This window comes from Ahaetulla prasina, chromosome 5 (genome assembly GCF_028640845.1).
Source record: "Ahaetulla prasina isolate Xishuangbanna chromosome 5, ASM2864084v1, whole genome shotgun sequence".
NCBI classification, from domain to species: domain Eukaryota; kingdom Metazoa; phylum Chordata; class Lepidosauria; order Squamata; family Colubridae; genus Ahaetulla; species Ahaetulla prasina.
Genome location: NC_080543.1, coordinates 5,882,453 through 5,910,387, shown reverse-complemented (window position 1 = coordinate 5,910,387; position 27,935 = coordinate 5,882,453). Strand labels below are relative to the sequence as shown.

The following is a 27,935-nucleotide window of genomic DNA, read 5'->3' as shown; positions in this document are numbered from 1 at the left end:
AAATGCAATTTGATAGAGATTCCAGCAACTGATGATGTTTTCTTTGCCAGTTTTGCTCCACTGGGCAACTTTTAAGATGTGTGGATTTCAACTCCCAGAATTCCTCAGCCAGCCATGCTTGATTTATAGAATTCATTTTGCATTGTGGCCTTTTTTTTTTTTTTGGAGCAGCGATAAGATGCTGTGACTGAACTGAGCCCCGCGTCTGCAGTTTCATGCACATTTGCAATATTAAGATCATGGAATCGGTGCGGCGATAATTAATTTATTCCTATTAAAACATCTCCCAAGCTGCAGGTCTGGAACAAACGAGCTACTGCGCAGGCTCAAAAGTTTGACTTTGTCGGCGCTTGCGCAGATGCTTAGACATCAGCCCCGTTTAAAAAAAAAAAAATAGCGGGAGCCAAACGGTCCGACTTCTAGCGCATGCGCAGGGGCGCCTTTTCCCGTCCTGCCCGTGGGGAATAGCGCGGGCGGCTGTCATGGCGGCGCGCCGAGGTTGGTGCGGAGGAAAGGGCCCGTTTCTAGCTTTGGCCTCCGGCGTGACGTTGCTGAAACTGCTCCTCATTCCGACATAGTAAGAGATGCGGATTCTTTGGTCTTTCGGGATAATTAAAAAGAGGCGCGCGGAGGGAGGGAGGGAGTTTCAGCCGCCGCCATTGTAGAGTCGGCTGTTCCAAGGGTGTTTCCACCGCCCTCCACTGAAAATGCCTCCTTTTTTTTTTGTGGCTGTTCCCGGGGCTGTGCCCCTCCCTCCGCGCTGTTCTTTGCTAGGCTTCCAAGCCCCGCTGATCTACAGTGGATACGAGCCATGGTGGCTGGGGATGATGGGGATTTGTTGGAAGAAATATCCATCTGGGTTCAGTTCCAAGTGGGGACAAAGACACTGGAAACATAGAGACTGCTTGGAAAGATGGTTTAATGGTGGTCACATGTTCAAGGCGTTGGGTGAAGAACCAGAGAGGAAAGGAGAAGAAGAGGGGAGTAGGGTCGAAGGGCAGAAGGGATGCTGAGCGCCTGAGTTTATACTCTCTGTAGGGCCCCACCTTGGTGTTCCCTGTTCCTATATAAGAAATGTACCCTGATTTGTTGTCAAACTCCCAGGTGGTCTAGGGGTCTTAGCTAAGGTTGTAGGTTGTCTCTCAAGCTTGCTTGAGCCTTGCCATGTGGTGAGTTTCTGTTGCTAGATGAGTCCTATTGTGTTGCAAATGACGGTCCATTTGCAAAGGTGGGGGGATTGAGTGAGCTTGGCTGAAGCCTTAATTGCCCATTGACAAAGGTGGGGCGGGGGAGTGAGTTTCTGTCTCTGACCCATTGACAAAGGTGGGGTGGGGAGGCAGGAAGCTGCTTTCTTTAAAACAGGTTTCTCCATTTCTTATCCAGGGTAATATAATCTTCTGCCCTTTTTAATATTTTCTAAAATATTTCATTCTTCTAGGAGAGGAGTGAGTGCTAACTTCCTACAGATTGTAGTGTAAAGCATTTTTCTCGAGGTTTTCTGCTGGAATGGAAGTAGTCCTCGACTTTACAACCACAATTGAGCCCCCAACTTTTTGGTTGCTCGTTGGAAACTCTGGGCCTCTGCTGGCTCTACAGACTAATGCAGCCTGTTATTAACAGCAGCTGCTTGCAATTACTGCAAGTTCAAGCCCCACCAGGCCCAAGGTTGACTCAGCCTTCCATCCTTTATAAGGTAGGTAAAATGAGGACCCAGATTGTTGGGGGCAATAAAAGTTGACTTTGTATATAATATACATATGGATGAAGACTATTGCTTGACATGGTGTAAGCCGCCCTGAGTCTTCGGAGAAGGGCGGGATATAAATTCAAATAAACAAAAAAAAAAAAAGTTGTTCCGGGAATTTTGACATCATTTCTTGCCACAGTTGTTAAGTAAATCGCTGCGGCTGTTAAATGAGTCACATGGTTGTTTAAAAGAATCTGGCTTCCCCGTTGGCCTTTGCTTGCAAGAAGGTCGCCAAAGGGGGTCACATGACCGTCGTAAATGTGAGTCAGTGGCCAAGCGTCTTTGAATTTTGATCACGGGGATGCTGCAATGGTCGTAAGTATGGAAAACGATCAAAAGTCGCTTTTTTTTTCAGTGCTTTGAACAGTCACTAAATGAACGGTTGTAAGTCGAGGACTACCTGCATGAACTATTTAGTCCTATTCTCTATAGTTAACCTGCTTAGTGAATGAATTAACCCAAATCTGCACAATGATCCATAGATTTAAAAAGTGGATGATCTACACATATAGGGTAGATTAGCCATAGTGGCGCAGTGGTTAGAAGGTAGTACTGCAGGCTACTTCTGCCGGCTGCCTTCAGCTCGGCAGTTCGATCCTGACCGACTCAGGGTTGACTCAGCCTTCCATCCTTCCAAAGTCAGTAAAATGAGGACCCAGATGGGGGTGCAAAATTCTTGGAAATGCTGAAAGGATTGTGTTGTGTAGCTGTGCAGGATGTTTCTTCAGCTGCACTAACTCAGTCCTTTCAGCAGTTCCAAGAAGGCTTCACATCCATTTGCACCACTCAGGTGACCCTGAGGACACAGATAAACAGTGTTTATCTATGATAGATAGCAATGTTCCAATATCTCACGGGTTGCCACAAAGAAGAGGGAGTCGGGCTGTTCTCCAAAGCACCTGAGGGTAGAACAAGAAGCAACGGGTGGAAACTAATCAAGAAGAGAAGCAACTTAGAACTAAGGAGAAATTTCCTGACAGTTAGAACAATTAATAAGTGGAACGACTTGCCTGCAGAAGTTGTGAATGCTCCAACACTGGAAATTTTTAAGAAAACGTTGGATAACCATCTGTCTGAGATGGTGTAGGGTTTCCTGCCTGGGCAGGGGGTTGGACTAGAAGGCCTCCAAGCTCCCTTCCAACTCTGTTGTTGTTGTTGTTGTTATTATTATTATAAACCTCCAAGTGGCCTCAAGGACTCTTTAAAAAGGACGCAAATGACCAGCTGTCTACAAGGAGGATCAATTCTTCCATTCCCCACCATCCGGTCAGAGCTGAAGAAGCTTCTTGGATGAGAGAACAAGAAAGTCCAGTTGCCTCCAAAAAAAATACCTCTGGGACAACCATGACCTCAATGAACTGAGAATCTCCGTAGATCTCTATCTGGATACTAACTGTTAACTCCTTGTAGTCATTCCACAGATTTTGAAGTGCACAGGAACTGGCTTGCCATTACTCATAGCCTACCAGCCTCTCAGTGGTACTACGAGGTGAGTATCTTACAGTTTCATTGCCTGAAATTTCTTGGGTTTGTAGAGCAGCGACTTGACTTTGCTGGTCAGAAGATCGCAAAAGGGGAACACATAACTCCGGAACATCTGAATTTTGACTATGGGGATGCTGCAACGCTCATAAGTCACATTTTTCAGTGCTGTTGTATCTTCGAACAGTCACTAAGCGGACGTACAGGTAGTCCTCGACTTCCGACCACAATAGAGCGCAGGATTTAGAATAGAATAGAATTTTATTGGCCAAGTGTGATTGGACACACAAGGAATTTGTCTTGGTGCATACGCTCTCAGTGTACATAAAACAAAAGGTACAACATTTTGGTTGCTAAGTGAGACATTTGTTTTTACCACCTTTCTCGCCATAGTGGTTCAGTGAATCACTGCAGTTGGTAAGTTAGTAACCCGGTTTATTTATTTATTTATTTAATTGGATTTTTATACCGCCCTTCTCCCGAAGGACTCAGGGCGGTTCACAGCCAGGTAAAATAGAACAAGAATAAATACAAGATAAAAATCATATTTAAAAAACTCATTAAATTGGCCCAAATTAAAATATCATTAAAACAATAAAACCCCAATTTAAAAACTAAAATCCTATGCCAGTCCTGCGCAAATAAATAGATATGTCTTAAGCTCGCGGCGAAAGGTTCGAAGGTCAGGAAGTTGGCGGAGTCCTGGGGGAAGTTCATTCCAGAGGGTGGGAGCCCCCACAGAGAAGGCCCTTCCCCTGGGGGTCGCCAGCCGACATTGCCTGGCGGACGGCACCCTAAGGAGTCCCTCTCTGTGAGAGCACACGGGTCGGTGGGAGGCAGTCGGTGGCAGTAGGCGGTCCCGTAAATAGCCCAGCCCTACGTCATGGAGCGCTTTAAAGGTAGTAACCAGCACCTTGAAGCGCACCCGAAAGACCACAGGTAGCCAGTGCAGCCTGCGCAGGAGTGGTGTCACATGAGAGCCATGAACGGCTCCCTCTATCACCCGCGCAGCTGCATTCTGAACCAACTGGAGCCTCCGGGTGCTCTTCAAGGGGAGCCCCATGTAGAGAGCATTGCAGTAATCCAAGCGAGAGGTAACGAGAGCTTGTTAAGTGAATCCGGCTTCTCCGCTGACTGCTTGTCAGAAAGGTCACAAAAGGGGATCCCGTGACCTTGGGACACAGCTACGGTCGTAAGTGTGAACCGGTTGCCGAACATCTGAATAATTTGATCCCACAAACACGGGGATGCTTCAAAGGTCGTAACAGTGAAAAATGGTCGTAAGTCACTTTTTTTTCAGTGCCGTTGGTATCTTCGAGCGGTCGCTAAACAAACGGCTGTACATTCGAGGACTGGCTGCATTCTCCTCCCAAACGGGGTGTGTGAGGAGCTATGCTCCTCATCTGGTTTCTGAATCTACCCGCAGACAAATCGTTTAGCCGGAAAGTTTGCTTTTAAGATCTGCTTGTTGTTGTTGTGACTGGAAGCTGAACAGACCTCCCAAGCAGGCAATTGCAGTCTCTCTCTTGCCTGTCCTCTCAGCCTTCCTAGATTAAACAGGGAAGGTCTCTGTCTGGATTAGCCCAGCAAACTGATCCAGATCGTTCCCCTTTGCACAAACCTCTGGTGGCTCAGACTGGTAAGACAGTCTGTTATTAACACAGCTGCCTGCAATTACTGCAGGTTCTAGTCCCACCAGGCCCAAGGTTGACTCAGCCTTCCATCCTTTATAAGGTAGGTAAAATGAGGAGCCAGATTGTTGGGGGCAATAAGTTTTATTTATTTATTTATTTATTTATTTTGTCACAACAATATATGTAGGAATCATACAAAAGATTATATAGTATATAAACATATATGGGTAAATATAAGGAGGTATAAGCATATATATAGAAAGAAGAAAAGAAAAACAATAGGACAGGAACGGTAGGCACGTTTGTGCGCTTATGCACGCCCCTTATGGTCCTCTTAGGAATGGGGTGAGGTCAATAGTAGAGAGTTTTTGGATAAAGCTTTTAGGATTATGGGAAGAGACCACAGAGTCAGGTAATGTGTTCCAAGCACTGATGATTCTGTTACAGAAGTCATATTTTCTGCAATCTAGATTAAAGCGGTTGACATTAAGTTTAAATCTATTAGTTGCTCTATTATTATTGCAATTAAAGCTGAAGTAGTCTTTAACCGGAAGGACATTACAATAGATGATTCTGTGAGTTAAGCTTAGGTCTTGTCGAAGGCGACGGAGTTCCAAGTTTTCTAAGCCCAGGATTTCAAGTCTGGTGGGATAAGGTATTTTATTGTTTTCAGAGGAATGGAGAACTCTTCTTGTAAAATATTTCTGGACACGTTCAATTGTATTGATGTCAGAGATGTGGTGAGGGTTCCAAACAGGCGAGCTGTATTCTAGAAAGTTGACTTTGTATATAAATATACAAATAGGATGAAGACTATTGCTTGACATAGTGTAAACCGCCCTGAGTCTTCGGTGAAGGGCGGGATATAAATGCAAATTAAAAAAAAAAAAAACCACCATAGCAACAACAGACCAGTTTGCAATAATTTGGGTAAGTTCGCTCTCCCCCTTTTAAACAGATTCTGGGCAAATCTTCCAATTCCTTGAATCCTAGGGATTTTTTTTTTAAAAAGGAGCTAAGTTACTATCCTTTTTAAAAGTTTCTTTTGCTTTTTTTTCCAGCCTTTTTTCTTTCCTTTTTAGCCTATATTAATCTTCTATTACTGTCATCAATAATTGTAATCAGCATGACTGCCATTTTGATCCAGTGGTTAAGGCATCAGGTTAGAAAACAGGAGTCGGTGAGTTCTAGTCCCAGCTTAGACATGAAAGCAGGTTGGGTGAATTCCAGTCCCACCGTAGGCATGAAAGCTGGATGGATGACTTTGGGTCAATCATTAGGAGATGGTGAGTTCTAGTCCTGCCTTAGGCGTGAAACCCAGCTGGGTGACTTTGGGCCAGTCACTCTCACCCTCCCAACCCACCTTACAGAGTTGTTGTTGTTGTGGGGAAAGCAGGTAGGAGGAAGAAGTATTCAGTATGTTCACTGTCTTGAGTTATAAAGGTGGGATGCAATTTTTTTTTAAAAAAATCGTAATTATTGAATTATTATTTTAAAAATGACGGGGAAACACTCAAGTGTTCCCTTGAAAAGAAACGGCTTCAAACATTCAGTTTTTTTATTTTAAAAAAATCTTTAGCAGTGAGAACTATTTGGGAGCAGAACTGGTTATTGCGATTGATGGTAGAATCCATTTTTTTTGTATGTTTTCACTTACACGTTAGAGAGCCAGCTGTTGAAAATATGTCATTGGGTTTTTGTGCTAAACTGGGAGGATAACTTGATCATCATCTTTTAATGACCCCATAATCCCTTGCGGGGTGGCTGAGTGTTTACTGGCCGGATGCCCTTCCTGTTGCCAGTGCGGGGTTTTGTTCAGCAGATACGTTCTCATTGTGCCCAGAGAGAGGAAAACTGCCTCTACCTAGGACCAAACACACAGCCTGCTGATCGTTAGGCGAGAGCTTCACCTCTAGGCCGTCGCAACAAACTTGATGACTTAAATGACCCTGCCAAACTCTGGGAATTCGGTGACCTGAAGAGGATGCTGAAGTTTGAAATGTTACAATCTGTTCATGCCTCTTCCTTCTTGTTGCTTATTTGTTTGTTTGTTTGTTTGTTTTCTTAATTTCAGGCAACTTCTGAGTGGACTTTGGATTACCCTCCCTTTTTTGCCTGGTTCGAGTATATGCTTTCCCATGCTGCTATGTACTTTGACAAAGAGATGCTGTCCATTCAGAACCTCAACTATTCCAGCCAAATGACCGTTCTTTTCCAAAAGCTATCGGTGATCGCTACCGATACGCTCTTCATCTACGCTGTGTACCAGTAAGTGGTTGTGTCTGTCTTTATCTCTTTAGAAGAGCTGTGGTGGCTCAATGGTTACAATGCAGAATTGCAGGTTAATTCAGTCAGCAGTTCAGTTCTCACCTGTTGTGACCCAGGTCCCAGTAGGTAGTAGGAAAGTCAGTCAGTGAAAAAACAAACTTTATTCGAACAGCTGAGAATTACTTCATTCTCAGCGTAGTCCAACTAAATTAAAGCAAATTCCTCCCAACACAGTTCCTCAGTCCTCTCACCAACCTTGGTCCAATTAGGCAAACTGCCAAAGGCCTTTCTTGGCAAACGTTCAGAAGTCACCGATACAAATTAAATGCAAGAAGACAAAGCTACCAACATTATTTTCCGGCAAAGGCCAAACGCCGTTGCTGGTCTGTTTTAAGCCTTATGGGAGGGGCCAATCATCTCTTGGCCCTACTCCCGAGTCGTCCTTTTGTTTGAGCTGCTCTTGCCTTCTGGCAGCTCTTCTCATGCCTGCATTAGGAACAGGCTCCTCCTGTTCCTCTGCCTCACTACTGTCAGTCTCTGGAGGCCGTACCTCACTCCCTGATGGCCCTGGCCCCACCTCAGCCTCATCGCTGTCCGATTCTGTTGCCAGCTCCGTAGGCTGCTGGCGGACCACAACATCACCGGCTCAAGGTTGACTCAGCCTTCTGTCCTCCCCAGGTCGGTAAAATGAGGACCCAGATTGTTACAAAAGGTAATCACATGATCCCTGGGACCCTGCAACCGTCAGAAGTACATGCCGGTTGCCAAGCCTCTGAATTTTGATCATATGACCATGGGGATGCTGCAAAAGTCATAAGTGTGAAAAACAGCTATAAGTCACTTTTTCACGATCATAACTTTGAATGGTCACCCAGCAAATGGTTGTAAGTCGAGGACTATCTGTAATTGCGGAGATGGAAGGAACATAGATTTATTTTTTATTTTTTTTGCTTGATAAACTCTACGTGTCCTGCAAGATGGATGCATGTAAGATTTGTGCGTCTTGGTTTCTTGTTACAGATGCTGCAGTTGTGTAAACGGGAAGCGAGGTGCAAAAGATCCCTTGGAAAGCCCACCGTTTGTTCTCTCGGTCCTTCTCCTGTGGAATTTTGGTCTCTTAATAGTGGATCGTATCCTTCACTCTCAATTTTTTTCTGAAGACCCTGATCCATCAACCAAATATGAGTGTAGGGCAAAAAAATAATAATAATTTCTGTGTACTTTTAGATCTACTGAATCTGTTAGGGGTTTAGAGCAAGCCGGAATTGTATTTAAATTGGAAAGACCTTTTGGCTTGGAGGATTTTTTTCTAAAGCAGATGGACTTCCTTATATCAATCTCAGATATTCACTTCCAATACAATGGTTTCCTGTTTGGATTGCTACTGCTTTCCATTGCACGAGTATTCCAGGTAGTGTATAGCCCCCCTTCCTTCCTCTGTCTGTCTGTCTCTCTCTCTCACACATACACACACACTCCTTGACTTAGTTCTTCCTCTTCCTGTTTTCCCCACAACCGTAACCTTGTGAGATGGGTTGGGTGGAGAGAGAGGGGGGGGGGACTGGCCCAAAGTCACCCAGCTTTCATGCCTAAGGCAGGATTAGAACTCACCATCTCCTGGTGATTGTCCCAAAGTCACCCAGCAGGCTTTCATGCCTAAGGCGGGACTAGAACTCACAGTATTTCTACTATAATGAACCAAGGAGGATAATGTTGTGGTCCGCCAGCAGCCTGGGGAGCTGGCAACAGGCCAGGGCCATTTGGGGGTGATGTGTGGACTCTGGAGCCTCCAGAGGCTGACAGTAGTGAGGCAGAGGAACAGGAAGAGCCTGTTCCTAATACACGCATGAGAAGAGCTGCCAGAAGGCAAGAGCAGCTCAAGCAAAGAGGACGACTCGGGAGTAGGGACAAGAGATGATTGGCCCCTCCCATAAGGCTTAAAAGACCAGCAACAACGTTTGGGCTCTTTGCCGGAAAACAACATTGATAGCCTTGCTCCTTGTCTTGCTGCAGTTATTTCTTGTTGGCGTCTTCTGCTTTTGAACTTTTGCCAAGAAAAGCCTTTGGCAGTTTGCCTAATTAGACCAAAGTTGGTGATAAGACTGAAGAATTGTGTTCTGAAGAATTTGCTTTGATTTAGTTTGGATGACGCTGAGAATGAGTTAATTCCCAGCTGTTCTAATAAAGTCTGTTTGTTTTTGAACTGATTGCGTCTAATACTACCTACTTGGGCCTGGGTCACAACAGATAATTCTGAACCTTGAAAAGCTCCTATGTTGTTTTGTTAAGCTCTACACAAGGCCCCAAGTTCCTCCTCGTAACTCTTGGCCAGCATGGTTTGATAAAGACAACGGATGTTGGTTTGTTTTAGCACTAAGCTCTTCTCTTCCCCATTGTCATTTCCTTGCAGAAAAGATACTTGGAGGGAGCGTTTCTCTTCGCTGTCCTCCTGCATTTCAAGCACATCTACCTCTACGTAGCCCCAGCCTACGGCATCTATCTACTCCGATCTTACTGCTTCGCCCAAAATCATCCAGGTATGTGGCTGACAATTTCATACAGGTCGTCCTTGACTTACAACAATTCGCCTCGCGACCCTTTGAAGTTACAACAACACTGAAAAATGCGACTCATGGTCCTTTTTCCCTCTTACAACCGTTGCAGCATCCCCGTGCTTGCATGATTTCCATTCGAATGCTTGACAGCTGACTCATTTTTATGATATTACTAATTTAAGAACTGCAGCGATTCACTTACTAACTGGCAAGCAAGGTTGTAAAATTGGGGCAAGAGTCACTTCCCAACGGTCTTGCTTAGCCGCACAAATTTTTTTGCTCGGTTCTGGCTGTAAGTCGAGGACTACCTTTATCGCAGAATACAAGGTCTAGTTAGAAAGATGCTCTGATCTGTCACTACCAGGTTTGAAATTTTATCATCATAATTCTAGCTCTCATTGTGTCTAGATGGATCTCTTCGGTGGCGCAGTTTCAGTTTTCTACGTGTGATCGTGCTTGGATTAATTGTCTGCCTCGTTTCTGCCGTTTCCCTGGGACCATTTTTGGTTTGGGTAAGGAACCCCTCTCTTTTTCTGAAAGGCATTTTTATGACCATTCCTCAAGTTACAGCTTCCTCAATTCACGCAGTTCTAAACTTGTCCCCAAAATTGAGGTACCATATTTTTCAGACTATAAGACGCACCGGAGTATAAGACGCACCTTAGTTTTTGGGGAGGAAAATAAGAAAAAAGCTGATTGGAGGGTGGATGGGCTTCTAGAATATCCCCAATTGGCTGTTCCCAGAGGTGAATTTTAGCAACAGGTTGGTTGGTTGTGAGCTCTGCACCTTGCCTTTTTTTTCAGCCTCTGAAACCTCCGTTTTTTTCAGCCTCTGAAACCTCCGTTTTTTCAGCCTCTGGAATCTCCTTTTAAGAGGCTTTTTTTCACCTTCTGAAACATCCATTTTTTCAGCCTCTGAAACCTCCGTTTTAGAGGCTGGGCGGGGCTACATTCAGTGTATAAGACGCATCCAAATTTTCACCCTCTTTTAGAGGGGGAAAAAGGTGCATTTTATATCTGAAAAAATGCGGTAGTCCTCGGTTGACCCAAGAATTACAGTCATAAATTGTGCCCGGCATCCAACTGGGCATCACGTGACTTGACCTAATTCTACAACTTTTTTTTTTTTAATTGTTGGCAGTTGCTAAGCGAATCAACGCGTTCATTCAGCAAATCTGTAATCATTTACTGAATGCTGCCTTTATTAAGCAAAGTTATTGCGTTGGGCTTTTTTTTTCTTTCTGGAAGTAAAACAGGTTTATGAATGAATGAATGAATGAATGAAAATAAATGAATAAATAAATAAAATGGCAGTCATGTGTCTGAGGGACAGATGTGGGCCAGTTACTGAGCACCCAAACCAGTGGTGAAATTCAATTTTTTTTACTACCGGTTCTGTGGGCGTGGCAGGGGAAGGATATTGCAAAATCTCCATTCCCACCCCACTGGGGCCAGCCAGAGGTGGTATTTGTAGGTTCTCCGAACTGCTTAAAATTTCCACTACTGGTTCTCCAGAACTGGTCAGAATCTGCTGGATTTCACCCCTGACCCAAACTATGACCATATGACTGCAGCGCAGTTCAGTTATTGGCCACCAGAACTTTGATTCTGGGTTATAAGTAGCTTTTTATGGGTCCGTTGTTAACTTCAAACAACCGTAAATCGAGGACTACCTATACAACAGTTCATTTAGTGGCCAAAGTTACAACAGCACTGAAAAAAGGGACTTACGACCATTTCTCACACGACCATTGCAGCATTCCCCCATGGTCACATGATCAAAATTCAGATGCTTTGGCAGCTGACTCATATTTATGACGGTCGCAGTGTCCCGGGGTCATGTGATCCCCTTTTGCGACCTTCTGACAAGCAAAGTCAAATGGGGGGAGCCAGATTTATTTAACCACCATGTTATTAATTTAACTGCCGTGATTCACTTAACGAATGTGGCAAGAAAAGTTGTAAAAGGGGACACAGCTCACTTAACAAGTTTCTCGCTGAAAATAGGACCTGAATAAATTACCGGTAGTCCTCGACTTACCACCCCAACTAAGCCCAGTATTTATGTTGCTAAGTGAGAAATGCGTTAAGGGAGCTTTGCCCCATTATATGACTTGCCACATTTGTTAAGTGAATTACTGCACTTGTTCACTTAGTAACAGTTGTTAAGTGAATCTGGCTTGCCAGACATCGGAATTTTGATCACGCAATCACTGCACCGGTTATTAAGAGTGAAAAATGGTCGTGTGTCACTATTTTCAGGACCATTGTAACTTTTGAACGGTTACTAAGTGAACTGTTGTAAGTTGAGGACTATTTGTAATCTGCTTTCCACTCCCACAGGGTGGGCCTCCTTGGGGTACCGTCGGCTAGACAATGTTGGCTGGCGACCCCCAGGGGGAAGGCCTTCTCTGTGGGGGCTCCAACCCTCTGGATTTTCCGACGCGAGCTGAAAACATGGTTGTTTCATCGTGCAGGACTGACCTGATAGTTTTAATTGGGAATTTTAAACGGTTTTTAAGGAGTAGCTTAAATTTAAATATTTCGTTTTAAATTATTTTAATGTTTTTTATACGGCTGTAAACTGCCCTGAGTCCTTCGGGAGAAGGGCGGTCTAGAAATTTAAATAATAAATAAATAAATAAAATAAATAGGATTAATGTATTTTTGGGAACTAGTGTGATTTGTGTTGCCTTTAATTTTTTTTAGTCCGTGCTGCTTGTATGGTTTTATGTTGGTAATTATATTTAACTGCTTTGAGGGGGTTAAATGCTGCCCAGAGTCTTGGAGTTGGGCAGAGAACAAATTCGAATAAATAAACAAGAATGAACTAAAGCTTATGAAATTATCTCAAGCAAACTAGCAATATTTCAAGGACATCAGGGTTTAAAATGTTGTTGGGTTTAGTGTAAATTAGTGTTTTTCAATCTTGGCAACCATGAGAAGGTGTGGAGGTCAGCTCAACTGTCTGGGGAATTCTGGGAGTTCAATATGCTACGTTAAAAAAAAACCCACAGACCTCAATGGAATGAAGAGAAGATTATTTATTTATTTAATCACATTTATATACCGCCCTATCTCCCGAGGGACTCAGAGCAGTTTACAGCCCAATAAAAACATACATATGAATACAGAATAAAACACCAATTTAAAAAACTTATTAAATAAGGCCGAATATTAAAAATTGCAATAAAAATAATAAAACCCCATTAAAACCAAATTAAAATTTAAAATTCTATTCCAGTCCTGCGCAAATAAATAGATGTGTCTTAAGCTCGCGATGTGTCTTAATACGATTTTTCTCCCATTTAGGGTCAGCTTCCTCAAGTCATCTCTCGCCTCTTCCCTTTCAAACGGGGCCTCTGCCATGCATACTGGGCCCCAAACGTTTGGGCGGTGTATAATTCCTTTGACAAAATATTGTCGGTCCTTGGTAGGTATCTTACTCCTTTTGTTTCTCTGTCTGTCCGTCCTTCTATCCAGCCATTCTGTTCGACGTGGAAACCACCGCCTGACTCCAGCCACGCTAGCTAGCGAACCGCATCAGCCCGTCCCACTCGTTCAGGCAAGGAAGGCATCCTGCGGGCCCCGTCAGTCCAAAGAATTCCAACTGAAAAGAGCTGGGATTTGATTTGAGCAAACCCCCCACTCCCTACTAGCACTGATGACATTCCCTAGTTTGGTAATGAAATGTCTGCAAGATAACCATCAAGCTCAGAGCGTACCAAGGACTCCACAGTCGTCCTCCTTTCCCCCTCCCACACACACCTTCATCATCGTCTTTTAACACCCCCATAATCCCTTGCGGGGTGGAATCAGGGCAACTGATTGGAGCTGAGTATTTAGTGGTTGGATGCCCTTCCTGTCACCAATGCAGAGTTTTGTTCAACAGATACATTTTCATTGTGCCCAGAAAGAGAAATATCTATCTAGGATCGAACTCCCAGCCTCCTGATTGTGAGGCAAGGGGTCCATCTCTAGCCCACTGCATCTCTCTCTCTTTCTCTCTGTCTGTCTCCCTCTTTCTCTCTGTCTTTCTTTCCTTGTCTTTGTCTCTCTCTCTCTGTCTGTCTATCTTTACCTCCCTCCCTCTCTGTCTTTCTCTTTCTCTTTCTTTCTCTGTCTCTCCCTCCTTCTTTCTCTGTCTCTCTTCCTCTTTCTGTCTCTCTTTCTTTCTTTCTTTCTTTCTTTCTTTCTCTCTCCCTCCCTCCCTCTCTCTCTTTCTCTCTCTCTCTCTCTGTCTTTCTCTCCCTCCTTCCCTCCCTCCATCTCCCTCCTCCCTCCCACTCTCTCTCCCCCTCCCTCATAGACACCCACACCCACCACTGAAAATGTTACCTAGTTGAGTAATTAAACGTATGAAAGGAAACCACCAAGCTCAAGAGAGCACCAAAGACCCCTTAAATCGATTTCAAACCGTTTGACTGTGCGCCTGAGCTCCTTAACAAATTTCCTCTTGGCTTGCCAGGACTGAAGTATCAATTGCTTGACCCTGCAAAAATACCCAAGGCGGCCATGACAGGAGGGCTGGTTCAGGAATTTCAGCACACCGTCCTTCCTTCTGTGACCCCACTGGCAACTTTATGCTGTACCGCCATCTCAATGCTGGTAAGTATAAAACCACGGTCCCACCTGCGTACTTTGCTGTATTTTTATTTCCCTCTGGCCAAATTTGTTAAATTTCAGTATGTTCCCATCTCTACCGGCCCACAATTCTCTTAAAAATAGCTCTTATTTGATAAACTCTGCCACGCAGCAATTCTCAGGAGAAACTTTTTCTAGGCAAGAAGTAGAGTAGCGAAAATTTTTAAAACATTCTAAATACTTGTTCTGACCTAGGCTTCCTGAGAAAGTATACAGCACAAACTTAATGTTGTGCCTCACCTGCCCTCCTCTCCTCAGCTGGGCCCCTCCCATCTCCTGCTTTCTGAGCCAGAGTCTGATAATGAAGAGGAACGGCCTGGCATGCCTCCAGCCCCCAGCCCTGGCACCATGCCCGGACAGAATGAGCAAACAAACCTCCCTCCTACAGCGTGTGAGCACGAAGCTAGCCACGTGCTAGAATTGCCGGCAGCAGATCAGGAGGACGGAAAGTCACAGTGGACGGATCCCCGCTTCCGGAGAATGGAGAGGCGACGTCAGCAAAAGGAAGGGAGGGGCAGGCCTGGATAAGTGCTGAGTCATGGAGCCACACCCCATGGCCTATATAAAGGATCTGCTTTTTGGCATTCCTTGAGTCAAGCAAAGTCTCATCTGGTTTGCTGAAGTCCCACCTTGGATTCCTGCCTGCCCTGAGAACTCTGACAGGAATTTGGCAAAGCTGCAGAGGCTTCGTGGCCACGCTTGATACAGACTTCCCAGACCCGGCCATCGGAGGGGGAGGGGGACACGACACTTAATCCCCGCAAACTAGTCTTTAATTTATAGGGCTGTGAATTATTGTCCTTCCCAGTCAAGACAGGTTTATCAAACAGTCTTGCAGGGGAGTGTTTACAAACACCCACCTTATCTCCCTTGGAATGCTGCCAGAGAACTAATTGCCACAGGCAGGGCAAGGCCAAACTTAGCACAGAGTCAAACAGAACTTTTCCACAGCTTTTGCCGATCATATGAACTAATTGCTTCCTGCAAAAGCTCACTTCCTGTTCGCTTCTCTTTTATGTCTTGTGGGAGGGGCTAATCATCTCCAAGCCTTACTCCCAAGTCGACCCTGTTTCCTTAATTTTTCCTGTCTCCTGGCAGCTCTGCGCGCACGCACACTGGGAACAGCCTCCCACTGTTCTTTGCCTTGCTGCTGTCAGACTCCGGAGGCAGCACATAACTATCAGATGGCCTGGGCTCCTTCTCTGCCTCTGATGCAGAGCCCTCATTTGAGTTTTCCCCAGCCCTCAGGACTGGCCCATGTTCCTCCCCAACCTCCTCAGTGTCCGACTCTGCTGCCAGGTCCGCTGGCCGCCAACAGGCCACAACCATACTACTGTGCCTGATTTTTACAGAAAGGACAAAAACGAGGGAGCTGTACAGTTAATCCTTGACTTACAACAGCTCATTTAATGTCACTTGAAGTTATAACGGTACTGAAAAAAGTGACTTGTGACCATTTTTCGCACTTAAAGTTGCCAACCCTGGAGACCCCTGGCATCCCCATGGTCACATATTCAAATTTTGAACTCTTGGCAACTGACTCATATTTACGACGGTCACAGTGTCTCAGGGTCATGCGCGCACCTTTTGAGACCTCCTGACAAGCAAAAGTCAACAGGGAAGCCGGATTCACTTAATAACCGTTGTTATTAACCTAGCAACCGCGGTGATTCACTTAACAACCGTGGCAAGAAAGTTCGTAAAAACGGGGCAAAGCTCACTTAAGCAAATTTCTCACTTAGCAACATCCATTCTGGGGCTCCGTTCTGGCCGTAAGTCGAGGACTACCTGTAATTTATCCAGGTCCTATTTTCAGAGTCCATGGAAAGTAGTTCTTGACCTCGTTCTGTAATAATAGTCTGTGCCAGGGGCCTCCAACCTTGGCAACTTTTAAGTCTGGAGGACTTCAACTCCCAGAATTCCTCCTCATAGGATTAAAGTTGCCGAGGTTGGAAACCCCTGGTCTGTGGAAATGACCACGGAAGACTGGATGAGGGGATGCTGTCTAGGGCAGGGGGTCTCCAACCTTGGCAATTTTAAGACTTGTGGACTTCAACTCCCAGAATTCCTCAGCCAGCTGAGGAATTCTGGGAGTTGAAGTCCACAAGTCTTAAAGTTGCCAAGGTTGGAGACCCCTGGTCTAGGAAACCCGCAAATAAGAGGCAGCATAGCATTTTTCCATGGACCCGGGTGGGTGGAGGGAAGGAACGTGCAAGCTTACATGCATGTTAGATCCACGCAATTTATACTCGCACCGTATGGGAATCTAATGCCTCACGATCTGAGGCGGAGCTGAGGTGGTGATGCTACCGCAGGAGGAGTGGTTGCAAATAACAGATGGAAGTTTCCCTCGCTCGCTCGCCTCCAGCTTTCTCAGCCCGGTTCCTAACAGATCACGTTCCCCCGGCGGTGGGGTGGGTGGGCGGGTTTGAGGATCCCTGTCTAAAGCCACCCCAAGTTTGAAGGCACCTTCTCTTGGGCATGGCAGAAAAGAGAGGAATCCATTGATTTGATGACCCGCTCAATGGTTGGAGACCCACTGAAGCTCTTGTTTCTGCCTGTTATTTCTAGCCTTCTGTTTTCTGTCTTTGGTTTAAACCCCAAGGGCCCAGAGGATTCCTCAGGTGCTTGGTTCTCTGTGCGCTAAGCTCCTTCCTGTTCGGTTGGCACGTCCACGAGAAAGCCATTCTCCTCGCCATTCTTCCCTTGAGGTAAGAGAGCGGTCGTAGCCGGCCAAGGAGAAACATGGTGGGGGGAGGAAATGGCATACACGGCATAGGGCCAGGTAGGGAAGGCATCCTGGCAGGGTCTGGGAAGAGGGCCTTCTCTGCCTCTCCCTCTGCATTGGGCAACACCTGGCCCTCAGAGGTGAGAAAAGCCCCCAATCTGTAATTTTATTGGTAATTTAAAATGTTCAATACTAAACGCTGCTGATTTTAATGTTTATTGATTATATGGCACTCCTGCCAGAGCACCTGTCCGATGGAAGGAGACAAGCAGTTGAGAAATCTGATGTAGGAAAGAAGGGGAAGAGAGACGAGCACAGAGGAGGGAGAGGGAAGAAAAGAAGGGAGAGAAGGAGGAAAGGAGAAGGAAGGGGGAGGGAGAGGAAGGAAAGAGAGAGAAGGAAGGAAGAGGGAAGGGAGGAAGGAAGGAAAGAAAAAGAAGAGAAAGAAAGGATGGAAGGGGAAGAGAGAAAGGGAAGGAAGGAAGGAAAGAAAAAGAAAGAAAGGATGGAAGGAGAAGGGAGAAAGAAAGGGAAGGAAGGACAAGAAGAAAGGAGAGAAAGGAAAAAGGGAAGGAAGGAAAGAAAAAGGATGGAAGGGGGAAGGGAGAAAAAAAGGAAAGGAAGAAAGGAAAGGAAAGAAGAAGAAACAAAGGGAGAGGGAGGGAAGGAAGGGAGAGAAGGAGGAAAGGAGAAGGAAGGGGAGGAGAGGAAGGAAAGAGAGAGAGTAAGAAGGAAGAGGAAGGAAGGAAGGAAGGAAAGAAAAGAGAAAGAAAGGATGGAGAGAGAGAAAGGGAAGGAAGGAAGGAAAGAAAAAGAGAAAGGATGGAAGGGGAAGGGGAAAGAAAGGGAAGGAAGGACAAGAAGAAAGGAGAGAAAGGAAAAAGGGAAGGAAGGAAAGAAAAAGGATGGAAGGGGGAAGGGAGAGAAAAAGGAAAGGAAGAAAAGAAAGGAAAGAAGAAGAAACAGAAGAGAGAGAGGAAGGAAGGAAGGAAGGAAGGAAGGAAAGAAGGAAGGAAGAGGAAGGAAAGAAAGGGAAGGAAGGACAAGAAGAAAGGAGAGAAAGGAAAAAGGGAAGGAAGGAAAGAAAAAGGATGGAAGGGGGAAGGGAGAGAAAAAGGAAAGGAAGAAAAGAAAGGAAAGAAGAAGAAACAGAAAGAGAGAGAGGAAGGAAGGAAGGAAGGAAGGAAAAAAGGGAAAGAAGGAAGGAAAGAAAGATTTGTCTGATCCTCAATATCAACCACAAGGAAATACAACAGAAGCCTGGAGTTGGGAATTCTTTCAGCTTTCCTAAGAATCCAGGCCTCCCTCTGGGCCCAGCTCTCCCTCCACTGGCTGAGGATCCAGGACAGGTGATCTCTTGCTCAAACTGGACAAAACTGCGAAGCAGCTGGTGAAGAAAATTTACCTGAGGTTTTTCAGCAAGACAACAACCCAAAACACAGCTCCAAATCAATCAAAAAGTACAGGTGGTCCTCGGCTTAACGACCACCAAATGAGCCCAAAATTTCCAGTGCTAAGCAAGATCATTGTTAAATGAGTTTTGCCCCACTTTACGGCCCTTCTTGCCGCAGTTATTAAGTGAATCTCACTGGAATTGTTAAGTTAGTAACACGGCTGTTGAAGTGAATCTGGGTTCCCCATGGACTTTGCCTGTCAGAAGGTCGCAAAAGGGGATCACAAAAATGGATCAGGTGATCAAAATTCGGACGCTCAGCAACTGTTTCATATTTATGATGGTCGCAGTGTCCCGGGATCACATGACCCCCTTTTATGACCTTTTGACAAGCGAAGTCAGTGGGGAAGCCAGATTTATTTCTGTGTCCAGAAAGTGGGCACAAAAGTATTCCTCACGTTAACAGCTGCAGTGATTCACTTAACAACTGTGTCCAGAAAGCTCATAAAATGGGGGGAAATTCACTTAACAGCTGTCTCGCTTAGCAACAAAGTTTTGGACTTCCATTGTGGTTATTTGTCGAGGATTACCTGTATTGTGGTAGCAGTGAATCAGCGCGGCAGCTTTGAGAGAGCGCTGACAAAAGCAGAACCCATTTTTTATTTTTTATTTGTATTTATATCCCGCCCTTCGCCGAAGACTCAGGGCAGCTTACACTGTGTTAAGCAATAGTCTTCATCCATTTGTATATTATATACAATTTTTTTTTCCCGAAGGCCATCACTCTGCTAAACAAATAATTCCATCAACACTGTCAGACTATTTACTGAATCTGCACTACTATTAATCGTTTCATAGTTCCCATCACCCATCTCTTTCCACTTATGACTGTATGACTATAACTTGTTGCTGGCAATCCTTATGATTTATATTGATATATTGACCATCAATTGTGTTGTAAATGTTGTACCTTGATGAAGGTATCTTTTCTTTTATGTACACTGAGAGCATATGCATCAAGACAAATTCCTTGTGTGTCCAATCACACTTGGCCAATAAAATTCTATTCTATTCTATTTTGACTATCATTAAGTGTTATACTTTGATGAAGGTATCTTTTCTTTTATGTACACTGAGAGCATATGCACCAAGACAAATTCCTTGTGTGTCCAATCACACTTGGCCAATAAAATTCTATTCTATTCTATTCTATTCTATTCTATTCTATTCTATTCTATTCTGACTATCATTAAGTGTTATACTTTGATAAAGGTATCTTTTCTTTTATGTACACTGAGAGCATCTGCACCAAGACAAATTCCTTGTGTGTCCAATCACACTTGGCCAATAAAATTCTATTCTATTCTATTCTATTCTATTCTATTCTATTCTATTCTATTCTATTCTATTCTATTCTGACTATCATTAAGTGTTATACTTTGATAAAGGTATCTTTTCTTTTATGTACACTGAGAGCATATGCACCAAGACAAATTCCTTGTGTGTCCAATCACACTTGGCCAATAAAAATTCTATTCTATTCTATTCTTATTCTAAGTCAACTTTTATTGCCCCCAACAATTTGGGTCCTCATTTTACCTACCTTATAATGCTGTCCAAACTTGGTCCCTTTAAGACTTGTGGACTTCAACTCCCAGAGTTCCTCAGCCAGCTTTGCTGGCTGAGGACTCAGTTTCTATCTACACCTGTTATAAAGGATGGAAGGCTGAGTCAACCTTGGGCCTGGTGGGGCTTGAACTTGCAGTAATTGCAAACAAAATTCAAATAATTTTTGAAATATTCCTCTTTTTTATTGTTCTATTCTCAGCTTGCTGTCTGTGGAGAAGTCAAGAGATGCTGGTATCTACCTAATATTGTCCACTACGGGTCATTTTTCCCTCTTCCCACTGCTGTTTACTGCACCAGGTAGATTTCATTTCTTGTGATTTGCGGGGGGAAAATGAAAAATAATTTCCTTTTTAATTTAGGCAGTCCTCAAGTTACGATCGTTAATTGGGACCAGAATTTCCATTGTTAAGTAGTTGTGGTTGTTAAATCTGGACCTGATTTTACGACCGTTTTTCAAGCAGTCATAAGTCAAGTCATCGTTATTGTTAAGCGAATCACAGTTTTATCTGCCTGTTCACCGCCCTGAGTCCTTCGGGAGAAGGGCGGTATAAAAATTAAATTATTATTATTATTATTATTATTATTATTATTATTATTATTATTATTATTATTTTGCCAGACATTAGTGAAAAGAAGTTGCAAGTTGTAGTCATGAGGCCACAAGATACTGCAACCAGTTGTAAATCTGCACCGGTTTGCAAGAGTCATAAGTTATTTTTTTTCTGAGACGGTTGTAACTTCAGACCATCAATAAAGAGTTGTAATTCAAGGACTAGCTATGATGTTTTAGTTTCTCAAGGCAAAATACCTGGAAGAGGATAACTGGACTAGGCTGAGTACGGTAATAGTTAATTTAGATTTATTGTTGGTTGATACATCTTTGGCTTTATTTGGTCCAAGTCCAATACACACACACAAACACACCAACAACCACAACCTGGCCTGAGTGAAAGCTGGCCTTTGTGCCTAAGGTAGGCCTAGAACTCTGCATCCCCTGGTTTAACAGAATAACAGAGTTGGAAGGGACCTTTGAAGGTCTTCTAGTCCAATCCCTGTTCAAGGAGGAGACACTATACCAGGGGTCGGCAACCTTAAACACTCAAAGAGCCACTTGGAACTGTTTCCTACAGGAAAAAAACCACATTGGGAGCCATGAAACCTGGGTGGGCATGGCCAACTTGATGTCACGCACTCCCATTCAGTCACGTGACCACGGAGCCACGCCTACCCAGCCACAAAATTTCTCTGTGTTGTGTCTGCGTTCCCCGAGCCGGGCCTCCTGCCAGAAAGTGACTCGGAAAATGAGGGGGAAGGGCCGTCAGGACTTACCTCGGGAGCACCGGTTTCCCTGGCTCAGCTCCAGGAGTCAGAGGCAGGCCAGGTGGAGGAGATAACGAGTCCTCCATCCCCATCTTCCCCCCCCCCCCAGGCCATGCCTCCAGACCGAGCTGATGGCAATCAGGCCTGGCTGGACCCTAGGTTTCGTAGGCAGGAGAGGTGGGAACAACAGAAGCAGGGGTGGGGCAGGCCTAGGAAGTGCTGAGTCATGGAGCCACACCCCACAAGATATAAAGGCAGCAAGAGATGCTGTGCCTCTTCGTAGCAGGCAAACTGTTTAACTAAGAGCTGAAGTACTGTTTGTTCCTGGGTGACTCATCGGCGTTGAGGGAGATAACAGAGACACTTGGCAGACGCTCGCTAGTTTGCTGCCAGAGCTGATAGTGCCGGCTAATTAAGCCATCGCTCTGACGGAGGTGAAGGAGGACAGAACACTCTTGTCTTTCTCCCTATCTCCCCCTATGTCTCTCTCCCTCTGTATCTCTCCTGCTTCCCCCACTCGGTGTCACTCTGTATTGTCTCTATGTTTCTCTGTGTGGGAGGAGGTGTCTCCCCTCTCCCTTTGGGTGACTGTCCCTCCTCCTCGTAACTCCCTGGCCAGCTGTGGCTGAGCCAGGTGCGTTCGCATGCACAGGGAGACTCCAGCCTAAAGTGGCAGGCTGCCAGATGTGCAGATGTGGTGCAAAGGCAAGTACACAGCAGCTTCGCTCCTGCACCCTCTGGCGACCCTTTTCCCCCTCTTCCTCTCAGGACGCCCGGGACAGCTGTGGCTGAGCCGGGAGCTTGTACACGTGCGGGGAGACCTTCCTCAAGCGAGCGCCAAAACTCAGGAAAGGAGCGCGCGGGATGGGCAGCAGCTCGCTTATGGAGGGTGCATGTTGTGCCTTGCCCGCCCCCCTCTCCGCAGCCGGGCCCCTCTCATCTTCTGTTATCTCAGCCAGGGACTGATAGTGCAGACGAACGGCCTGGCATGCCTCCAGCCCCCAGTCCTGGCACCATACCCGGACAGACCGAGCAAATAAACCCCTCCCCCCACAGCATGAGGAGTATGAAGCCAGTCACGAGCTGGAATTGCCGGCAGCTGGAGGGTGGACAGATCCCTGCTTCCGGAGAATGGAGAGGCGACGTCAGTAAAAGGAAGGGAGGGGCAGGCCTGGATAAGTGCTGAGTCATGGAGCCACACCCCATGGCCTATATAAAGGATCTGTTTTCTGGCATTCCTTGACTCAGGCAAAGTCTAATCTGGTTGCTGAAGTCACACCTTGGATTCCTGCCTGCCCTGAGGACTCTGACAGGACTTTGACAAAGCTGCAGAGGCTTCGTGGCCACGCTTGAGACAGACTTCCCCGACCCGGCCGTCAGAGGAGGAGTGGGACACGACAGTGCATGTGCACGCTCCCAACTCAGCCATAGCCGGCCAGGGGGTTACGACAGGAGGTGGGGGAGGAAAGTGCAGGAGCGAAGCTGCCTTGTACCTGCCTTCACGCCACATTTACGCCTAAGGCAGCCTTCGCTTCCTGCCATTTCGGGCTGGAGTCCAAAAAAGAAATAAAGAGGGGTGGAGTGAACCAGTGATGGGACAGGGAGCCGCGGCGGAAGGCCCAAAGAGCCACTTGTGGCTCTGGAGCCGCGGGTTGCTGACTCCTGCACTATACCATTCCAGACAAAGGGTTGTCCAATCTCTTGATTCAAGCAGAGCATGTACCACGTTGTCTAGGCCAGGGGTCTCCAACCTTGGCAACTTGAAGACTTGTGGACTTCAACTCCCAGAATTCCTCAGCCACCAAAGTTGGCTGAGGAATTCTGGGAGTTGAAGTCCACAAGCCTAGGCCATACATGTCAATCCGTGACCAACCAGTCTCAACCCAGCAGAGCCCACGCTCGGCATGACACAAGATACATAAACGGGAGTACCTTTCCCCGCAAAATATCTGTCATGGAATTTGCTGCTACAAAATCTCCGTTGTTGTTTTTTTTTTTGTCTTTTCAGAGCTGCCCATTAAAATACTGCTGATGCTCCTCTTTTCAGTGTACAGTTTCTCATCCCTCAAGGCCCTGTTCAGGTAGGAAGGAAACAATTCTGCAAATAAAAAAGAAAAACTTTCCCCATTGCCGAGCGATGCGGTTTTGCACACTGTCCTATCTTAGGGACGGTTAAGCTACCGACAAAGGAGAATATTTGTAGCTCAGGGTTAAAATAAGGGGTCCTTGGTAATCTCTGGTGGTTGTTGGTTTTTTATAGATGTTTCATCACCCAACTAGGTAACATCATCAGTACTAGAAAGGAGTGGGGTTAATGATGAAGTGGAGGAGGAGGACGACTATGGGGTCCTTGGTGCTCCTCTGAGGTTGCTTGTTTCCTTGCAGACGTTGGCTGAGTCAGATGATTATGTTAATCATTGGACCGTAGGCGGCTCTACTTTTTTTTTATTATTATTATTTGCATTTATATCCTGCCCTTCTCCGAAGACTCAGGGCGGCTTACACTATGTCAAGCAATAGTCTTCATCCATTTGTATATTATACAAAGTCAACTTATTGCCCCCAACAATCTGGGTCCTCATTTTACCTACCTGATAAAGGATGGAAGGCTGAGTCAACCTTGGGCCTGGTGGGGCTTGAACCTGCAGTAATTGCAAGCAGCTGTGTTAATAACAGACTGTCGTAGCAGTCTGAGCCACCAGACTGCTTTTTACTGAAAGTAAAAGCACCGATTATGAATTGGGAGGGTTGTAAGAAGTCAGAAGTCCAGTCCACCAGCTTGTTTACTCGGTGGCAAATCAAAATAGAATACAGGATAACAGAATCGGAAGGGACAGAGACGGAAGGGACCCTGGAGGTCTTCTAGTCCAACCGCCCCCAGCCCCACTCAAGCAGGAAACCCTATACCATGGGTGTCAAACTCAATTTCATTGAGGGCTGTGGTTGACCTTGGAGGGCCGGGTGGGTGTGGCCATCTTGCTGCCACTCACTGGGCGTGGTCAACTGGGTGGGCGTGGCCAGCTTGACAGCACTCCTCAAACTGCTGGCATGTTTCCTCTTCTCATTGGGTAGATCGGGACAAAGCCACGCGGGCTGGCCACTTACATTTTCCAGGACATGGGCCCCATGGGCCGGATGCAGCCTGCGGGCCTTGTGTTTGACACTCCTGCCGTAGACCAGGGGTCTGCAAACTTGGCTGTTTTAAGACTTGTGGACTTCAACTTTGCTGGCTGAGGAACTCTGGGAGTTGAAGTCCACAAGTCTTAAAAGAGCCAAGTTTGCAGACCTCTGCCCTAGACCATCCCACACAGATGGCTTTCCAGGCCCTTCTTAAAAAGCACCCGCACAACGGATTCATTTGGCTTCACTCAAAAGATAAGGTTGCAGGTAGCTGCGCAGGTAGTCCTCGAGTTATGGGTGTAATTGAGCCTGCCCATTACAGTCAGGAGCCTCGACGGAAGTCATAATAGGATTGCTTCACTTGATACCTATCTCCCCGCCCCTTTGTCCCCGATGCAGTTGTTAAACACAGCACGGAGCGCCTCAGGGTTAAGGGAGGCCTTGGGAGTGTTGTGACCTAGGCTTACTGAGTCATTAAAGCACACAAATAGTCCCAAAAACATATTTTATTGTAACAGCTGAGAATTACATTTATTCCCAGCTGAGTCCCAATTAATTGCAAAAAAGTCCATCCAGAGAAGTCCTTTGGGATAATCACCAACCTTTATTTCTTTTGACACCCTGCCAAAGCCTTTACTTGGCAAAGCCCCACAGAGTTCAGAAACAAACAAGAGATGCCGACTGGAAATAGAGTTAACAACATTGCTTTCCTGCAAAGGGCCCAAGTGCCTTTTCTTCTCTTTTAAGCCTTATTGGAGGGGCCAATCATCTCCTGGCCTTACTCCCTAGTTGTCCTTTTTGCTTCAGCTGCTCTTGCCTTCTGGCAGCTCTTTGCATGAGTGAACAGGCTCCTCCTGTTCCTCTGCCTCTCTGCTGTCCGCTTCTGGAGGCTTCAGAGTCAATGCATCGCTCCCAGATGGCCCTGGCTCCATCTCTGCCTCTGATGCAGAGCCCTCGTCTGGGTCTTTCCCCTGACTCCAGGACTGGCCCATGTTCCTCCCCAGCCTCCTCACTGTCAGACTCCGCTGCCAGCTCCACAGGCTGCTGGCGGACCACTACAGGGAGTTCTAGCACAAGCCCAGGTACACCTGCTTCAGGCCTCCCTCACACCTTAAGGTACCCCATGCTCCACTTCCTGTCCTTCAAGGGCCCTCCTAGGCCTTGGGCCTGCTTTTACCCCTCCGCCTGGTCCCCGCCGGGAACCAGATTGTTCCAGTTTGTAGTGGGGAATTCCATTCAACTTCGAACAGATGCTAACCAACCGGTCGTAGGTCGAGGACTAACTTTTCTGATAAGACTATGAATAAACTTTATTTTAAAAATCCTTCCCTCTTGTCCTGTCTCCGTAGGAACGAGCCTCTGCTTAACTGGCTGGAAGCAGTCTACCTCATTGGGCTGATACCCATAGAAATCATCTGTGAAATTGTGTTCCCTTTTACGTCCTGGGCTCAAAAACTGCCTTTCCTGCCTTTATTGCTCACCTCGGTGTATTGTGCTTTCGGCATCATTTATGCCTGGCTCAAGCTCTACATCTCGGCCTTCACAGGACGATCGGAAGGCAAATCAAAGAAAGAATAATGATTGTGTATCATGGGCTTCCAAGCCCTCGAGGATCATTCCCAAAAAGTTCACAACCGCAACAGGTTCCAGCGTGGGATGTCCTGTCCAACTCCAGAAATGGAACTTGGGGACCTGAAACTAATCAGGAAGTAATCAGGTTTTTAAACCAGTGCGACGTGAATGCAATATTGGTTATTTCCATAATTGGTGCAGCAAGAAAAAGATAAAACGTTTTTGCTTGTTTTTCTTTTAAATAATTCCAAAGGCCGTAGGGATGTGTGAATACAAATACAGAGGGAATGGGGTTTGATGACATGGATTGAAGGAGATAATTATTTAAAATTTAAATAGGCACATTCGATGTAACTGAATGTGTAATATATATATATATACATATATATGTAGGTCTTTGGTTATTCAGGTTTTCTCCCACGTAAAATTGGAAGTGTCTTGGCGACGTTTCAACGAAGTCTCATTCATCATCTTCAGGCTGGTGGTGTCAGCTTCGTGCTTCTAGGAGCAGTGTGTGATCGCAGCTGTTTCTTCCTTTTAACTGCTAGTGGGGGTTTGAACTGATTGGTTGGGGGTTTGGCTGTGCTCTGATTGGATGGTGGGGTTGTCTGTGCTCTGATTGGATGGGGGTTCGTTCTGTTTGGGGGGGGCTTGGTTGTGTTCAGGTTAGTCTGAGTTGCAGGGGGATTTGAGTTGGTGAGCTGCTTTGCTGTTTGGCTTCGTGGTCGTGCTACATCTTCATGGTGGGTGTCAGTCTGCTGCATGTATGGATTGGAGGGGTTTGGAATGGCTAATGATGCAGCTGCGGTCTGGCTTCTGGTCCGTGGCCGTGCTTCATCATCAGTGTGGGTTTGAGTCTGCTTTCTGCGTGGATGTGTGGTGGTGACATGCTGTGTGGCACTCGTGAGTGTGGGTCTTGCATCATTCTTCATGTTAGGGTCTCGTTTGTCAAGGGTAGGTTTCCAAATGGCTGGTAGGCGGGAGGTATCATCTCGTTTATTCATGCTGTGTGGGCGTTTTTCTATCGATAGCTTCTCGAATAATCACACACTGCTTCGTGCTATCAAGCACGAAGCTGATAACACCAGCCTGAAGATGACGAATGAGACTTCGTCGAAACGTCGCCAAGACACTTCCAATTTTACGCGGGGGGAAAACCTGAATAACCAAAGACCTACATACAAACACCCGCGAAAACCTCAGAAAACATACATACACACAAACACACACATACACACATATATTTGAATTATAAGGAAAAATATTTGTAAATTTAAGAGATGGACTTTGCACATACCCCCCAAAAAAGGGGCACACGCTGAATTCCCTAACTATTGCAGAACCACCGTTCTCTAGAAAAAGTTACTATCATGCAATGCAAAAATATAAAAATAAAAATGTGAATAAAGGATTCCTTTTTGTATCTGTTCCATTTGTCTGTCTGGAATTTATTTGCAATTGCAGTTACGCAAGCCAAGCCCATCAAATTAGATTTGCAATCTTGATCCAATCGCCTTTCTTTTATTTCTCTCTTGGGCCTTGCTGCATTCCTTCACTTCTCCATTTGCAAATCCCTCCCTTCAATACAAAGTAGTTTGGCAAGCATCCAAATTTTGGTCGCGTGACCATAGCAACGCTGCCATGGTCGTTCAGTGTGAAAAATGGTCATAAATCCCTTTGTTTCAGTGCCCTTCCAATTTCGAACGGTCATTAAATGAACTTTTAAATCGAGGACTAGCTCCAACTTTGCAGAAAGGAACCACACAGGGCAGGGGTCTGCAAACTTGGCGCTTTTAAGACTTGTGGACTTCAACTCCCAGAGTTCCTCAGCCAGCAAAGCTAA

The 27,935-nt window shown here is 45.7% G+C and overlaps 1 protein-coding gene and 1 non-coding gene across 4 annotated transcripts; both read left to right on the top strand.

Moving 5' to 3' along the window:
• Nucleotides 1-433: 433 nt before the first annotated feature.
• ALG8 (ALG8 alpha-1,3-glucosyltransferase) lies at nt 434-27,520 on the top strand. Of its 3 annotated transcripts, none has more exons than XM_058185551.1 (13): nt 434-577; nt 3,158-3,236; nt 6,938-7,131; nt 8,152-8,261; nt 8,475-8,542; nt 9,542-9,668; nt 10,095-10,198; nt 12,999-13,119; nt 14,155-14,294; nt 16,902-17,041; nt 20,280-20,377; nt 23,409-23,481; nt 25,870-27,520. In XM_058185551.1, exons 1-13 carry the CDS (start codon nt 483-485, stop codon nt 26,096-26,098), a joined length of 1,578 nt encoding a protein of 525 aa, XP_058041534.1. In that variant the 5' UTR covers nt 434-482; the 3' UTR covers nt 26,099-27,520. The 3 variants fall into 3 exon arrangements, with proteins under 3 accessions (XP_058041534.1, XP_058041535.1, XP_058041536.1); XM_058185552.1 differs by having other exon boundaries at nt 444-577; nt 1,439-3,236; XM_058185553.1 differs by lacking the exons at nt 434-577; nt 3,158-3,236 and adding an exon at nt 3,251-4,963.
• On the top strand, nt 4,709-4,849 carry LOC131200326 (small Cajal body-specific RNA 3). The gene has a single exon (XR_009155591.1). It is a non-coding gene; the product is annotated as a small Cajal body-specific RNA 3 (non-coding RNA).
• Nucleotides 27,521-27,935: the final 415 nt, after the last annotated feature.

What these genes read in the sequence shown, in the direction of transcription:
- ALG8 (XM_058185551.1), top strand. Translation starts at nt 483, where the DNA reads ATGGCGGCGCGCCGAGGTTGGTGCGGAGGAAAGGGCCCGTTTCTAGCT. An exon ending in CCATTGCACGAGTATTCCAG is followed by an intron (nt 8,543 to 9,541) that starts GTAGTGTATAGC and finishes ATTTCCTTGCAG; the next exon opens with AAAAGATACTTGGAGGGAGC. An exon ending in ACTGCTGTTTACTGCACCAG is followed by an intron (nt 20,378 to 23,408) that starts GTAGATTTCATT and finishes TTGTCTTTTCAG; the next exon opens with AGCTGCCCATTAAAATACTG.